Genomic DNA, 17,762 nt, shown 5'->3' on the forward strand with positions numbered 1-17,762 from the left:
TTCCAGGCCCCAGCCTTGGGCAGAAAAGATTGTAAAAAATGAAGAATGTGGTCATGATGGTACATACTATCATGCCCCTATGATGGGAAGCCAAAAATAGGCAGATTGCAGACTAGGCATAGAACTGGACAGGAATAAAGAATGCATAAACAAGTTGGAGGCAAGTGTACGACTCTGAGTGCAAAACCTGAGTATCACAAGTAGAACAAGAGAAGGGGAGAGGGAGGAAGTGAGGGAAGAAAACAGGAAGGGAGAGAACCTACTAAAGACCTCTGTTCTTAGCATTTACTTGATTTGCTATTAGGATAAAAGTTTGGCATTAGAAAATAGCCCTCTCTACTTGTCACTACTTGTTTAAAATTTTCATATCAAAGTAGACTGGCTGTGTAACAAGTTGACAGATGTTCATTACTTTTTAAGAGTTTTTTTTAGATGTAACTGCTACTATACATATTTGAAAGGTTTTGACATGTATTTGTGAACATGCACTTGATACCATCATAGTAAAAAAAAAAGTAGCCTCACTACCCTCACTTTTCCTCATTTCTTTGACAATGCAGCCCTCCTTCACAGTGTTTCCATTCCTGTACTCAGCCAACCATTCTTTTGCTTTCTGTCACTAGATTTGCTTGTTTCTGTAATTTTACGTCAGTAATATCATACTATGTGTGTTCTTTTTTGAGTGACTTCTTTCAGTCAGCCTAATTATTTTGAATTGTATCTAGATTGTTGCATGCATCAATATTCATTTCTTTTTTTTTGCAAAGTAATAACCTACATTATAGATAGACCAGCCTGCTTATTCATTCATTTATTGATAGACATTAGTTTGCAAATGAAGTGGCTATGAATATTTGTGGGGATTAATTTGTCCACATAAATTCTTCTTATGGATGCCAGACTTTGAAATTTTACGATATGTGTATTTAAGGATATAAAATTCTCTGTACTGATTTTTAGCTGTGCTGTCAAGTATTTTCATTTTTGTCCAGTTCAGTTTTTTTTATTATGAAAAGAAATATCTTTTCTGTGAGCCATCATTATATGAAGGGTCGTTTTTAATTTCTTGCCTTAGAATTCTGTTTCTTCTCAGCAGTGCTCATAATGAATATTATCTTGCTTCCCACCTGAGTGTGAGATTGCTTTCTGAAATGGGGCTTTTGTTTCATAATTCCTACTCATTATTCTCTCACTCAATCCTCTCTTTGGCACTACAGAATTTGAACTCAGGACCTTGTGCTTGCTAGGCAAGTCCTTTCAGCCGTTTTGATTTCTGTTATTTTTCTATTAAGTTCTTAGTTTTCTGCCAAGTACAGTCCCAAACACTTCATCATATCATCATATAGTCATTGTTGTCATCCTCATCATTAGCTTACATATGAATTTATTTCGCATACCTATTTTCTGTAGTAAGTGCAAAGTTATCTCTTAAATGAATGAGAACATGTAAATAATTTGCATATTTCACTACTATTCAATTATTTAGCATAGCTAGTCAGTGGCATATATAAGATTTGAATTTAGGTAGTTACATACAAATCTATACTTTCTGTTTTTCACTATACGTTCCTGACCCTAGTAAAGGTTGGCTACCCTGTTTCCTAGCATTGATTATCAAATTATAAACTTGTAGCCTTCACATAATTCTTTTTTCAAAATTTGAGCAAACTCAGGTGAGTAGAGAAGGTGAAAGATGGTAAATATGGTCAAAATAGTTTATATACTTAATTGAAAGTAGAAAAATGAAGAATGACAAATGAATGGAAAGTGAACAAAAAAGAATGACGAGTGAGTCTGATCAGGGTACATTGTATGCATTTATTGGTATTTCAAAAGGAAACTCCCTATATTTGATCCTGTGGGATCTTGTGGGAAAGAATTTGAACAAATTGCTTTTAAAAATGAATTTTGGATGGGGCTGGGGATATGGCCTAGTGGCAAGAGTGCCTGCCTCATATACATGAGGCTCTGGGTTCAATTCCCCAGCACCACATATACAGAAAATGGCCAGAAGTGGTGCTGTGGCTCAAGTGGCAGAGTGCTAGCCTTGAGCAAAAAGAAGCCAGGGACAGTGCTCAGGCCCTGAGTCCAAGCCCCAGGACTGGCCAAAAAAAAAAAAAAAGAATTTTGGTTAATAATTTTGAATGATCATAGGGATTTTATGCTTGACAACGTATTTACCTATAAGTACATTGTAAAAAACAGTTGGTTTCTTTGAGTGTAATCTTGGTTTATATAAGAAACCAAGTTTGAGTGCCCGGATGTAGCTCAGTGGCAAAGCATTTTGCTAGCAAGTACAACGTCCTGGGTTCAATCTTAAGTGCCAAAAAATAAAATAAAGGAAAAGACAAGAAACCAAGTTGGATAAGCAGAAGTACTATAATTTGTCATTTAGTTTTAATCTTGAATGAGATATTTTCCTTTAGCTTTTGAAGTCTTGTTATTTTTTTTTTTTTTTTTTTTTGCCAGTCCTGGGCCTTGGACTCGGGACCTGAGCACTGTCCTGGCTTTTTTTGCTCACGGCTAGCACTCTGCCACTTGAGCCACAGTGCTACTTCTGGCCGTTTTCTACAATGTAGTGCTGGGAATCGAACCCAGGTCTTCATGTATATGAGGCAAGCACTCTTGCCACTAGGCCATATTCCCAGCCCTACTTTTTTTTTTTTTAAAGAGTCTTTTATTAGAAAAAAGAACAGTGTGTGCCTAGGACTTCATGAAATGGGTTTATTAGTATAGCGTTAATCATATAAAAATGTGAAGGTCTAGCCAGGCTTTGGTTGGCTCATGCCTGTAATCATAGCTATGCAGAAACCTGAGTTCTGAGGATCATGGTTTGAAGCCAGTCTGGGCAGGAAGAATCTGTAAGACTCTGCTCTCTTATCACTGTAAGTGGTGCTGTGGCTCGGGGTAGAGTGCTAACCTTGAGCACAGAGGGGCTCAGTGACTACGCCCAGGCCCTGAGTTCAAGCCAAAAAAAAAGAAAAGAAAAACAGAAGTACTATTAGACCAGAAAACTGTAAATAGTTTGAGTACTCTTTGCAACTTGTTCTTAGTGTGCTTTTTCCTGAATTTCTTTTTTCCTAATTTCTTTTGGATATTTTTACTTTTATCAGACTTTTGATTTCCTTTTTTATGTTTTTGTCAAAAATAGGCTTACTCTTGTCTGACTTCCTCCTGAAATATAGATGCAACTTAAAAAGTTCAGATAATTGGGGGCTGGGAATATGGCCTAGTGGGCAAGAGTGCTTGCCTCCTGCACATGAAGCTCTCGGTTCGATTCCCTAGCACCACATATATGGAAAACGGCCAGAAGTGGCGCTGTGGCTCAAGTGGCAGAGAGCCACGGCCAGTGCTCAGGCCCTGAGTCCAAGGCCCAGTACTGGCCAAAAAAAAAAAAAAAAAAAAAAAAATTCAGATAATTCACAGACATCTTTAAATTCCTTGTTTAATTTCTTTTCTGAGACTTAAAATATTATAATAGGTATTATATTTTTTGGCTGCCAAGTGATAGAATATCTATCTACAAGTGAAGATAGCAAAATAGAAGACTAAGAAGATTAAGGTTTAGGTCCCTTCATCTGGTTTGAACCTGGCTTAGGAGCTATCTATCAGAAGAATTGTTCACAGTGGATTTGTGGTTTTACTTTTAAGAGAAAATCAAAGAGGCTAGGGAAAGATGAAATAGTGACTTTTTAAAGTTGACCATAAGGTGGATACAGAGTTCAAGTAAACATGCTGCTCTTAACCATGGTAGGTACTACTGTTCTACAATTTTAAAGGAACCTTAGGCTCCATCTGAGTAATAAATTCAGTTCCGTGTATAAAGAACTTGACTGTTCAAAAGTTCTATAACAAATTAGCGTGATAAACAGGTATGTGGCAGTTGTTTTCTTACCAAAAATGATAAACGTGTATTTGAAAAGGTCACAGTGAACATTTTGTATGATACATAATAACTTCTAAAACAAGTTATAAAAATTTGAAATTTAATATTTTTTGTAAGTTCCTGTATTTTTGCTTTATATTTTTTTGTACCTGCAGTTTCTTTGTCTTCTGTTTTCTGTGTCTATTTTCATCATTTGCTCTCCCTTCCTACCCTATGTCTATTAGGTAAAATTAATGTGTGTGTGTATATATGTATACATGTACCATTATATATACACATAAGTGTGTGTATGTGTCTTTGCTTACTTGTTTATTTTTTTTTTCAGTCATGGAGCCTGAACTCAGGGCCTAGGCCCTGTCCCTCTTTTTGCTTTACCAAGGCTAGTGCTCTACCACCTTAAACCACAGTGCCATTTCTGGTTTTCTGGACTTTTCCTGCCTGGGTTGGCTTTGAATGGCGATCCTCATATCTCAGTCTCCTGAGTAGCTAGGATTATAGGCTTGAGCCACCCTAGCAGCTAGTGTTTATTTTAAATGAATAATTTCACATTCTCTTTGATTAAAATTTTTTAACTTAAAAATGTATTTTAAGGGCTGGGGATATAGCCTAGTGGCAAGAGTGCCTGCCTCGGATACACGAGGCCCTAGGTTCGATTCCCCAGCACCACATATACAGAAAATGGCCAGAAGCGGCGCTGTGGCTCAAGTGGGGGAGTGCTAGTGAGCGGGAAGAAGCCAGGGACAGTGCTCAGGCCCTGAGTCCAAGGCCCAGGACTGGCCAAAAAAAAAAAAAAAATGTATTTTAAAATTTTCATGTCTTTTTCGAAGCTAAATAAAATTTCATTACTATTCTATTTCTACGAAACTACCCAGTTAATGAGTCTTGCTATCTTGATTTTTGAATAGGAACCTTACATATTTGTCTTTTTTAAAAAGGGGGGATTTCAAATGTTGAAATAAAGTAGATTTGGTCACAGTAGCCTGGGAAAAGGTGAGGATTTATGGAAAAGCTGAGGGGAACATAAATTATATAGTAGCAGTTGGTCAAATACGGTCAAAACATTCAATTTTTTTTCAAATTTTTATTATCAACCTGATGTACAGAGAGGTTACAGTTTCATACATTAGGCATTGGATACATTACTTGTACTGTTTGTTAAAAAGCAGATTAAAAAATTATATAGTAGTAATAGTTGGAAGTTAAGCATAGTGCAACTTTACTACTTAAGGTCTACGTTGTTTAGGTTACATCTCTTAATTCTCCAAACACATATTTTCTTCTCTGTTAAGTGGAGTGATAATACTTAGTTCTTAGGGTTGTGTTTAGAACTAATTGATTTAAGACACAACAGGGTGTGTATTAAATAAATACAGTTCTACTACTGTTGATGGTACTTTTATCTCTGTAAATTTTTATTTACTCAAAGGAAACTATAGAATGAATTTCACCTAGTACCTGAGTGTGGTTGTGGGTGTGTGTAGTTATTGTACTTCTCATTTCCTTTTTAATTCTCTTGTTCTGGAATGTATTCAGAAAGTATTGAAACCTTTCTTGGCAGAAAGGGATTGTAATGCAGTAAATCCATTTCATCAGAGTGTAAAGATTTAAAGTATGTTAAGGACACAAAAAGAAATTAAAAAGTCACTTAAAGGAATTATCCCAGGCTTTAATATAATTATCCCAATTTATAATTATCCCCTCTTCCCATTGTTTTTTATATTAGTGCCAGAAATGAGAGTTTTTAAATGGGGGAGATGTGGCTCAAGTGGTAGAGCACTAGCCTTGAGCAAAAAAAACTCAGGGACATCACTCAGTTCAAGCTCCTGGACTGGCACAAAAAAAGTAATAATTTAAATCCAAATACTGATGGCTCGTGCCCATAATCCTAACTACTCAGAAGACAGATCTGAGGATTGAGGTTCAAAGCCAGCCTAGACAGGGAAGTCTGTGAAATTCTTAGCTCTAATAAATCATCAAAAGAATGCTAACCTTGAGCTGAGATCTGAGGATCAAGGTTTGAAGCCAGCCCAGGTGGGAAAGGCCATGTGATTCTTACTGCCAATTAACCACCAGAAAACTGAAAGTGGAGTTGGGCTCAAAGTGGTAGCTAGTTTGCAAAACAGCTCAGGGACAGCTCCCAGGCCCTGATTTCCATGACTGACCAAAAGAAAAATGAAAAGGTTATTAAATCTTGCTTCAGTGTAATAAAACATTTATTCATCTTTTTGTTGCTAATGTTTTGAAGCTCCAACATCTACTGTTTTGATCTCTTAAGTTTTTCTCCTCCCAGGTGACTTCTTTTTCCTTCTTTCAAGTTCTTTGTTTAAACCTTCTAATAAGTGTGTCCATTAAGTATAGTAATGTCTTTATATCTAGTAAGTACAATAATGATGGGAAAGGTAGTAAGTTTAGTATGAGCTTCCGCTAATTCAGTATACATATGTGCCAACCAACATATATTTTGATTGGTAGGAATGCAAACTGATATGATGCATATTTTGTGAAAATGTGCTATTATATGAGTAACATGATAGTAATTTCTCAATGTAAATTTCTACATTTTAATCTTATTTTTGCTCTAATAAAATATCTAGCTAAGATGTAATTCTTTCTCATCCTTTGATGTTTGCAGATGGCTTGTTCAATCAGTATATCAGTCAACAAGAATATAAGCCACGATGGAGTCAAATCATTCCCAAAAGTACCAAAGGTAAATCATTCTTTCGTGTCTCAGTTTTCTCAAGATAGCTCAAGTGTTACAACACTATGTTAATAAAGAACAGGTTTTGAGACAGATGTAGTTTGCTTAACTAGATACCAGAGTGCTGGGGATTGAATTCCATGTCTCACGTTAGGCAAACACTCTACCATTGAGTTATACCCACAGCCATAGTTTGTCATATTGCAATTATCTTTTCAAGTTTTAATTTATTTCTATGACAGGAGGTTGGGCAAAGTTTTCATTTGTTTGGGTTTTTTTTTGTTTACATAGAATATCGTTAGAATGCCATTCTAACTTGTTTCTATTGTGATACCATGTAACATTACAGGCTGTATTATAATGAATGTATTCCTCTAAAACATTTAGTTCTTTAAAATTACTCTCTAAACCTTACTGAGGAAAAAATGCAGGGCAGACAATTCTAAGGAAGTTTATAACCAGATATCAAGAAAAGTTAGTCTTAGTAATTTTAACAAGAATATAGTATGATTTAAATTATTGAAGGCATTTATATTGAGGTCCATAGTGAGTTTGGAGCCTTAGTTTGGGGACTTAAATTTCTTGATCCTACATGGATTTGCTTTTTTTTTTTTTGGCTAGTCCTGGGCCTTGGACTCAGGGCCTGAGCACTGTCCCTGGCTTCTTCCCGCTCAAGGCTAGCACTCTGCCACTTGAGCCACAGCGCCGCTTCTGGCCGTTTTCTGTATATGTGGTGCTGGGGAATCGAACCTAGGGGCCTCGTGTATCCGAGGCAGACACTCTTGCCACTAGGCTATATCCCCAGCCCCATGGATTTGCTTTTAATAGGAACTGTTATCAAAACTCAAAATATGATTCAAAATTTAGTCTTCCTCATTAATCTTTTATTTTCAGAGGGGAACTTTTTGTCATTATGTATACCTACTATTTTGCTGTGGTTAATATAGTATAAAATGTAGCGATATTTAGATATACTTATTTTCCTTAAGGGAAAGTTCTCTAGATGTTCAGATTTTTTTTCCTTGCAATCTTCATATATTGCCAAGTTCTTCTTTTTAATTGTGGGAGTTTATCCTTCAAAGCATTAAGCATCAAATAAACATGGAAAGCAGGGATATGGTCTAGCAGTAGAGTGCTTCAGCCTTGTATGCACGAAGCCCTGGGTTTGATTCCTCAGCACCATATAGCAGAAAAAGCCGGAAGTGATGCTGTGGCCCAAGTGGTAGGGTGTTAGCCTTGAGCAAAAAGAAGCCAAGGACAGTGCTCAGGCCCTGAGTCCAAGCCCCAGGACTGGCAAAAACAAACCAAACATAGAAAAATGCTTTTGAACATCTATAATTTGTTAAATTTCTTTAAAGACAAGTATTTACAAACATAGATTTAATATGAAAATACAAATACACTGACAGCATGTCAGTGTATTCTTAATTTTTTTAAAAATTATTCCTATTTTGTGACACTAGAGCTTGAACTTGGGGTCTAGGTGCCCTCTCTGAGCATTTTTGTTCAAGGCTGGAGCACTAACATTTGAGCCACAGCTCTGTGTATATGTGTGTGTGTGTGTGTGTGTGTGTGTGTGTGTGTTCCTGTGTGTGTTCTTAACTGTACTGACTGAACTGGGACCTAAGGATTATAAGAACAAGCCACCAGCACCTCTTTCTTTCATTCATTCATTCATGCCAGTTCTGTGACTTGAACTCAGCCTCTAGCTCTCCTTTGGCATTTTCACTCAAAATTAACACTCAATACTGGAGCCATAGACTAGTTGGAGAGTTCTATTCCTGTATTTTGCTGGCAAATTAGGGATAAAATTTTCAAGGACTTCAGACTTTTCAAATCTCAGCGTCCTTAGTTGCTCGGATTTCCAGGTGTGAGCCTCTTTGTCTGTTCTTGAATGTAACAATCGATAGGAAGAAGAGAAAGACAAAGCTTAAGTGATAATGAGCCCTATCTAACTATTAGGAAAGGAAAGGAATTTGCAGGAAACTATAATTAGCTTCTGTACACAGTAGAAATGAGACTATTTGGGGGTTTGGCTTGTTTTCTGTATGTAGTCATGTGCAGCATGACACTTGGGTGAAGGATAATAGTCCCATGAGCTTCAATTCCTATAATTTAGGGAATTTCATTGAATATTTTTATATTTATATATATATTTATATGTGCAGATTCTTAATTCTTGTATTAAATTTTTGTTATATTTAATATTCTAGTAAGCTGTACAGTTCTGTAGCCTAAGGGCTATAAAGTTTAGCACATAGCTACCTAAGTTGTATTATCTAGGTCTGTGTAAACACATTTGTATGATATTTGAAAAGTGGCAAAATCTTCGAACATCACATTTCTCAAAAAGTATCTCGATACCAAAAAATGGACATTTTTCTCTCGTTTTATGATACTACTGCAAAGTGAATAAAAAGGTGGATATTGTTTATTTTTCATAAGAGAAACAGGGAAACATTATTTATTAGCCCAAGTGATAGGTTTCAGCGGATAAAAGAAAACTTTAGACTTTTTGGATTTGACCAAATCTTATTTTTAACTATTAGAATCCTATAACTTTGGAACCATTTAAATGAAATTATCTCTTCATTTATATAAGGTTTAGTATAAGAGCCAGGTATCAGGGTGCATAGCTATAATTTCAGCACTTGGGGCAGTATGAGTTTGAGGCCAGTCTGAGTTGAAACAGAAACTATCTGAAAAAAAATGAGTAAAACAAAAATAATAAAGAAACAAAACAACTTAAAGTTTTACCCTTTTGAAGTTTTAAAACACTTCTCTGATTATATTTAAACCTGTCTGTTAAGCTCTGTGTCAAAATAAATATTAAAGTGAAGTCTTGGTTTTTATTTTAGTTAGTACTCAAGTAAAACAGTTGGTAAATGACATAATAGCTTATTTCTGAATGATGGCTTAAGAAATTCCTTTATGTAGTTTGAAAGAACAAGTGTAGGTTTTTGGTTTTGTTTTTTTACCATAAGATTGAAGTTACTTTAGATTCATAATTGTTTATTATTCCTGTAAGAGAAAATACTGTTTTGCTTCAGGTGATGGAGAAGATAACCGACCAGGAATGAGAGGCGGCCATCAGATGGTTATTGATGTTCAAACAGGTGAGAGTCTTTTAAAATTATACTTTGTTTTCCAAGATTTCAGCCTAATTCTAGAGATTTTATCTACTTCAGAAGTAAATTAGTGTAATACATGCCAACTCATACTGACCTACCTACATTTTTAAATATCAGGTAAAGATGATTATACTTCTTTCCCTTCATTATACAGGTTGTGTTATTGGTTATAATTTAGTAGCAAAGGAAATAAGCACACTATAGCCCAGTCAGGTTGTGGCATTTTGTAAGAGAGAAGTTACTACTGCACAAGTGAAATTTTAAAAATATGGGCTGGGAATATGGCCTAGTGGTAAGAGTGCTTGCCTTGTATACACGAAGCCCTGGGTTCGATTCCACAGCACCACATATATAGAAAAAGCTGGAAGTGGCACTGTGGCTCAAATGGCAGAGTGCTAGCCTTGAACAAAAAGAAGCCAGGGCCAGTGCCCAGGCCCTGAGTTCAAGCCCTGTGACTGGCAAAAAAAAAAAAAAAAAAAATGTAATGTGTGACCTTTTGTATATATGTGCAGATGTGTATAGCTTTTTTTGTTTTATTTTCACGGAAAAACGTGTAATATTTCTGGATTTATAAAGTGCATTTATAATACATTGATGGGAATTATTGGAATGAAAGGAAATTAAGATACTTTTTAAAGAGAAAGAATAGCACATGCTGAAGTATTAGAATTAATTTATTATTAATTTTTAAACATCATTAGTAAGCTTCCGAAAATTTGTCTTAGTTCTTTTTGTTGCATTTTCTGTTTTATTTTTAAATCCTTCCTGGGTTCCTAGAGTGCCGGACAAGTTAAATGCCATTATATTGGTAGTTTATGGCAAGCTGTAATCTTGGAAACAAGTCCAAGAATCTAGAATACTTCTGTTTTTTTTTTTTTTTTTAGAAATGTTACTGCATATAATGAAATATCCACTTAACATTTTGTTTTTTTTGAGAGTAATAAATACTCATTTCTGTTATTATGTCATGCTAGTGGATATTGTTTTAGGAATTTAAAAATAACCATTGTAGACTACTATTGTGAAAGAATTACAGAAAATATTAAAGTGGAATTCCCCTAAAATCTAGATCACTGTTTAATAAGGGAGGCAGAGAATTCAGTGGGGTAACCTGATGTGTCATAGTAGTTCAAGGAAATCTTTAGAAATGAAGGGTAAAGATATAAACTATCTCTCCCTTTCTCCAGAAATTGTCCTATCACCGTAAGGTTTACCTGCCTGACCTTTCAGAAGGATTTAAAAACTCTTTATCTAAATGTCCTTACAAAATTTCATGTTTAGCTTGAAGGTAAATTCCTTGTCTTAAAATCTTTTTCCCTCTTCATTTTATTTGTATTCCTCTTTTTGTCTAAATAAATTTAGAATTAAGTTAATCTCATTCACCAATTTCTTAGCCCTTCTTATTCCTCTTGGACACTTGATTCACTACTAACTTTTTAGCTTAGGCTATATCTGTGCATATTTGATGTATCCTGTATAGTTTCACAGTGGCAAAAAACTGATTTAATTATGAAAATAGTGTGCCATCTTGTGGAAGTTTATGCAGTAAGCACACTCATTTTACTCTTTAGAATTAGAAGAATAGCTAATCTAACTAAGCAATTAAGAATCCTTGCAAGGGCTGGGGATATAGCCTAGTGGCAAGAGTGCCTGCCTTGGATACACGAGGCCCTAGGTTCGATTCCCCAGCACCACATATACAGAAAACGGCCAGAAGCGGCGCTGTGGCTCAAGCGGCAGAGTGCTAGCCTTGAGCGGGAAGAAGCCAGGGACAGTGCTCAGTCCCTGAGTCCAAGGCCCAGGACTGGCCAAAAAAAAAAAAAAAAAAGAATCCTTGCAAAATGTTGTGGAGACAGCAAATTTTTCTTAGTATATCGGTCTAATTTTTAGTGGATGTGGATTGAATTGATAGTAAGTAAGTAGTTTGAGAGTTATTTCTGGTGTCAAGTTCTAATACTCCTAACTGAACATAGGCTATTATTGGCCATATTACTTTTGTTGTTCTTTTTTTTTTTTTTTTTTTTTTTGCCAGTCCTGGGGCTTGAACTCAAGGCCTGAGCACTGTCCCTGGCTTCTTTTTGCTCAAGGCCAGCACTTGAGCCACAGCGCCACTTCTGGCCATTTTCTGTATATGTGGTGCTGGGGAATCGATCCCAGGGCCTCATGTATATGAGGCAGGCACTCTTGCCACTAGGCCATATCCCCAGCCCTCTTTTAGATTCTTGACTACATTATAAACTCTTTGAAAACAGAGCCTAGGTCATCTTTGTTTTCACTCCCTAAAATGCTTTGCCAACTCAAATTAGTACTCAAAAAATATTGAACAGATACTGCTTTAGTGCTGAAAGAAATGCACAACCACAGTAGCCCATGTTCCTTTAAGAAAAAAAATAGAGACTGAAATGTGTTTTCAAAAGCATGGGGTCTATGTAAAAGGGCTTGTTACTTGAAGATGATTGTATTGCCTCAAGATATAAATGGGTTATTGTAGAACCTGTATGCATGAGAATGGATTTCTATTAATTTCAGTCTACTAGCCTGCTGCACAGATAAAAGCTTTCTTCTTCCTCTTTTCTACTTTACTTCTCTCTACAGTTCTCTTCAGTTATTAACATAATTTTTAAAGACCTTTTATGTCTTTTATCCATGAAATAACATACTTTCTGGTATTTGTTCTAGATAATAATTTTATTTTTGAATTATTTTAATGATTAGATTGTTTAAAATTTTTGTCAATATTTTCATTCAGGTACAGAGAAAGGTCCAATTTACACCCAATTCATTTAACTTTAATATTAAACTTCAACTAAAACCACAACACTTTCATGGATAGGAATGACATCTTGGCTTAATTCTGTTGAGATGCCTGCTCTGTGCCAGATTTTATTTTGCTCAGCTATCAATGAGGCTGTTGTGGAAATGTGGGTTTTCTTTGCTGTGAGAATTTATGCGTACAAAGAGACCTGCTTTTCAGAAAGAACATTGAGAACCCAGAGCCCAAGAGGAAGGGCTATTATAGTTAATGAACCAGGATAACCTTATCCGAAGGGTGCCCAGAAACACTGTAAAACAAAAGGTCAATTGCTATTGCTATTTTAGTTATATGCCCCTTTTTTCTTCTAGGCTTTAGAATTTAGTGAGGCCTTGAGAAATACTTTTAAACTACATGGGGGTTTTTGGGGGGCGGGGGTTGTGCTTTTTTTTTTAAATTATGTCTCTAGACATAACTTTGTGTCATTGGAGAGCAGAATGTTACAGTGACTTTAGTTCTGAGATCAGGTTGTTTTTTGATAGTTTAAAATTATTGTCATTATTTCAAATATATAGTATTAAAGGATTTTTGGTACTGAATTAGACAAATGAGATAGCGTAATCATGTTTGTATTGCATCTTGGTACTTAAGAACTACAAAGTATTTTTATATTTGCGCATATTTTAAAGGTAGAAACATGTTCGTGCTTCATAGCTATCAGGTTGTTTTTGTGTAACTTAGAGCTGAAGAACTGTCCCACACTTAGTTTGTAATTTTTATTAAAAAAAAAAAAAGCACACACTAAGATCCAGAGAGTTTAAGTAACCTATATTTTTCACCCAGTGTGTTTGTTAGATTTATCACTATGACCAAATACCTGAGCAAACAACATAGGAGAAGGAGGGGGATCAGTGAGAGGAAAGATTTGGAGGAAGGGGGAAGAAATCAGGACCTAGGAGAAGATACAACCCCAATGATATACACCCTAAGTGACCTACTTTCTAAAGTTTCCAGAACCTTCCCAAGTATTGCTACCAGCCTGAGACCAACCAAGCCTTCAACAATAAACCTGTTGGAACATTTCATATTTCAACCATGATGCCCTGTTAGCACTAGAAACCAGTTCTGCTCTTGTGGGCTGTTCTTAGTCAGAGAAATTAGGCATTCTTTTGTTTTCCCAAAGTTATTTGAGAAATAGAGTGGACTTGGAAAATTCACTGAGGAGTTTGAAACTACATGAAAACATGCAAAAATCTCTTAGAAGACTGCTTGACTCTGAATGGAAGTAGTTTCTTAGTGTTAATAGTCTTTTTACATGAATGTTGAATTGTAAACTTTCACTGTTAGACATTATAAATGATAGTTGCCATATGTACAAACTTAAGACATTCTGAGAGTCAAATAATGACTTTCATTTTTCTATAAAATAATAATTGATGGGCTTGTGTAGCCAATATTCATGAGATACTTACAAAGGGATTAAAATACAGAAACTAAAGACATTATCATTGTGTAAAAAAGGATAGTCATTTTTTTCACAGCATTAAAGTCTATTAGTGGCAAGAGACATCTCAGAGTGAGAAGAAATCTAGTTCTTAAGGTATATGTTTAAAGAAATTTCTCTCTCAATTTTCAGCTTTTTGTTGTTGTTGTTGATCTTGGAGCTTGAACTAAGGCCTGGGAGCTGTCCTTGAGCCACAGTGCATTTTTTCCCCCCAGTTTTCTGGCAGCTCATTGGAGATAAGAGTCTTGTAGACATTTCTGCCTGGGCTGGCTTTAAATCATGATCCTTAAATCTCACCCTCCTGAGTAGCTAGGATAACAGGTGTAAGCCACCAACATCTGGCTCTTTTTTTCTTTTTGGAGTCAGAATCATAGGGAACATGACCTAGTGATAATTTTATAAAAATAAATGTCCAAAAAAGTGTTTCTGAAGCGGTCTTTCCAAATACTGATACGTAGTAAATATTAGTCTGGTATATGTTTTAGAAAGTTACTGATTTTTTTTAATCTCCTCTTTTTTGTGATACTAGAATTTAAACACAGTTGTGCTTTACAACTTAAGCTATGTCCCCAGCCCTTTTTGTTTTTTAGATAGGATCTTGAGGGGGCCTGTCTCTGACTGCAGTCTTCCAACCTATAGCCTTCTACATAGATGTGTTTACAGGTGGGAGCCACCAAGCTTGGCAAAGGGTACTTTCTTCGTTGATCTTTGAAACAACTAGTTAGGTCTGATGCTTATACTTCTGTCCTTAAATTTTTGTGTGTGTGTGTGTGTGTGTGTGTGTGTGTGCGCGCGTGCCTGTGTGTGTTTGCATGTTTATGTTTTAATGTATTTTTCTGATTTTCATAGAGACTGTTTATTTGTTTGGTGGCTGGGATGGAACACAAGATCTAGCTGACTTCTGGGCATACAGTGTGAAGGAGAACCAGTGGACATGTATCTCTAGAGATACTGAGAAAGAGGCAAGTTTGGAATTTTTTTGTACATCTGTATTGCATTAGGAGAATGTATTTATGCTTCTTTTTCTGCATGATTGTTTTCTTCTCACTTTTCAGCAGTACTAGCAAAAGAATTTGTGATGAACAAGTTTGATTTAAGCACTTCAGCATTTCTTCTATTATAATTTTTTCCTTTTTTATAGTGATTATTAAGCAATTGTACAAAGAGGTTACAGTTTCAAAAGACAGATAATGGGTACAATGCTTACTGAGCCATGTCACCTTTTCCTTTTCTTTCCTCCGTTTTCCCCATCCTGTCTCTTCTCATAAGTTGTGTAGTTCATTTTTCACATAGTGTGTATTGATTATCATGACTTCATCTTTTCAACCTTCCTCTTTCTATTTCTGTGCCCATTTATTGCCCCCCCAAAAAAATAAGACAAAAAAAGAACAACAAAAAACACCACCACATTTCTGCTTGTATACCTGGTTTATTAACTACCAGCATACAAACAAATCTTTATAAAGAAAAGTGGATATTTTTGTAATATTTCATTTTTAGAAACGTTAGCTAACAAATGTAATTTATATAATTTTGTTTAGTTATTTAGCCTACGAATAGAATTGTATAACTGTCTTCTCCTCAGGTCCCTGTTGCTTTTATTCTTGTTTTCAACATTACACATATATATGTATGTTAGCTACTAGGCAAGTGCTCTACCACTAAGGTTTTTTTGTGTTTGTTTTTTTTTGGCCAGTCCTGGATCTTGGACTCAGGGCCTGAGCCACTGTCCCTGGCTTCCTCCCGCTCAAGGCTAGCACTCTGCCACTTGAGCCACAGCGCCCCTGCTGGCCGTTTTCCATATATGTGGTGCTGGGGAATCGAACCGAGAGCTTCATGTGTAGGAGGCAAGCACTGTTGCCACTAGGCCATATTCCCAGCCTACCACTAAGTTTTAACTCTCTCTACCCCGCCCCCCCATCTTAATCTTATTTCCTCTGCAAAAACATGCTTTTGATGTCCTAGTCCATCACTTTTTCACTATTTTGGCCTCTCACTATTTCACTGTTCACATGCCCTACATAACAATATTTTAGTCAACAACGTGCTATACTTCATGATGCCTTTATAAGTTATATTGCTTAATGAGTGACATTATTGGACATCTTAGTTGTATAAGTATACTTTATGAACATACACTCTGTAATATTCACACAGTGATTAAATTACCTAACTGTGCATTTCCCAGAATGTATCATCATTATTCAGCTGTTCATGACTGTATATCAGCTTTCCCAAATGACATTTATCTTATTTTTAATGAAAATATTTAATTTAAATTAATTTTAATTAAGTAAATTTTTTAAATTAAGTTTTGAGTTTTTGTGTATTATATATTTATGTATCCATATGTGTATATAAAATATTTTCATATGAAAGAAGATGGCTTTGGTTTATGGCTCTGAATTAAATGAATAGATTATTATATAGTAGAATAAAGCAAATAATAATTCATTACTCTCCCTCTCAAATCTTCTGTGGGTTCTTTTTGTTGTGGTGGTGGTTGTTGTTGCTTTGGGTCTTTTTGCCAGTCCTGGGGCTTGAACTCAGGGCCTGAGTACTGTCCCTGACTTCTTTTTGCTCAAGGCTAGCACTCTACCACTTGAGCCACAGCGCCACTTCCGGCATTTTCTATATATGTGGTGCTGAGAAATCGAACAGCATTATACTGCTAAGTCACATTCCCAGCCCCCTCCCCTGTTTTGTAAAACTCAGTTTAGATTTCACTTCCTTTCTGAAGTCTTTCTTGACTTCCCTCAGCTAAATGAAACACTTCAAGTCCCACTTTTTTATAGTGTTTCTTGAGTTTCAGTCCTCAGAAAATTAAGTTTAAATGGAACAAAATAAGCTTAAAAATAGTTTTTCTTTTTCTTTTATTTTCTGAGGCGGGAAAAAGGGTCTAAATGGATATTTCATCCTTATGTGCTTGATAATATTTGCCTTTGTAGAGCCAGGTACCAATGGCTCACTTGGGAGGCTGAGACCTGAGGATTGTATGTTAAACCCAGCCTGGGCTTTAAAGTCTGTAAAACTTTTATCTCCAATTAAGCACCAAAAGAGCTGGAGTTGTAGAATTGTAGTATGGTCAAGGGACAGTGTCCAAGCCCTGAATATAAGCCTCAGTACTAGACACACACACACACACACACACACACACATATACACACACACACATACACACCACCCCCCGTGTAAATATCTGATCCTGAAGTCCTCTTTATGAAAATAATTTAAATGATAAATTTAATTTTTCAGTAGATATAAGTAACTTGCATTTTCCCTTCTTTAATAAAAAAAATTGATCTCACTAATGGTTTAGAATGTCATCATTCTTTGATTGAACCAACTGGTTAATTTCCTCTGTTTTTAAATATTCTAAATTTTACCTATTTTTATTAACTTTTTTTCCTTAAGGTGTAATTTGTTTGTGACTGTAATAGTATTCCTAATTTATCTGACAAGACATTTTGTTACTACTTAAGTTTTCAAATTCCATGCTCTAGGAAACAAGGCATGGGTTTTATGTTACTCTTTGTTTTTGAAAGTATTTAATTATGAAAAAATCCCTTCTTAAAAAGTAATATTTCTGGTGAAATCTTGACAAAAATCTTTAAAAATAAGTGTTAAGATAGTAACTTACATGAATACTAAATATAAGTTCACATCAGCTTCATATCTGAATTACTAACACTAGGGCTGGAAATACAGTTCAGGTAGAGCATTTCCTAGCATTCACAAGCTGGTTATGATGCCTAGTAACACACAAAATAACCCAATGTGAATTACTA

At 35.6% G+C, this 17,762-nt stretch overlaps 1 protein-coding gene and 1 non-coding gene across 8 annotated transcripts in view; one reads left to right on the top strand and one right to left on the bottom strand.

The window, feature by feature from the left end:
* The window catches only part of Mkln1 (muskelin 1), a 250,847-nt gene that overhangs the window by 191,697 nt on the left and 41,388 nt on the right, over positions 1-17,762 (top strand). For all 7 annotated transcript variants that reach the window (XM_048340240.1, XM_048340239.1, XM_048340235.1 and 4 more), the window contains 3 exons: positions 6,519-6,596; positions 9,638-9,703; positions 14,824-14,936. In XM_048340240.1, the coding sequence (XP_048196197.1) occupies positions 6,519-6,596; positions 9,638-9,703; positions 14,824-14,936 (257 nt within the window). The remainder of the gene's footprint in view (positions 1-6,518; positions 6,597-9,637; positions 9,704-14,823; positions 14,937-17,762) is intronic.
* LOC125347423 lies at positions 9,737-9,813 on the bottom strand. Its single transcript, XR_007210204.1, has one exon. It is a non-coding gene; the product is annotated as a small nucleolar RNA SNORD45 (small nucleolar RNA).

Source organism: Perognathus longimembris, chromosome 2 (assembly GCF_023159225.1).
Source record: "Perognathus longimembris pacificus isolate PPM17 chromosome 2, ASM2315922v1, whole genome shotgun sequence".
NCBI classification, from domain to species: Eukaryota; Metazoa; Chordata; class Mammalia; order Rodentia; family Heteromyidae; genus Perognathus; species Perognathus longimembris.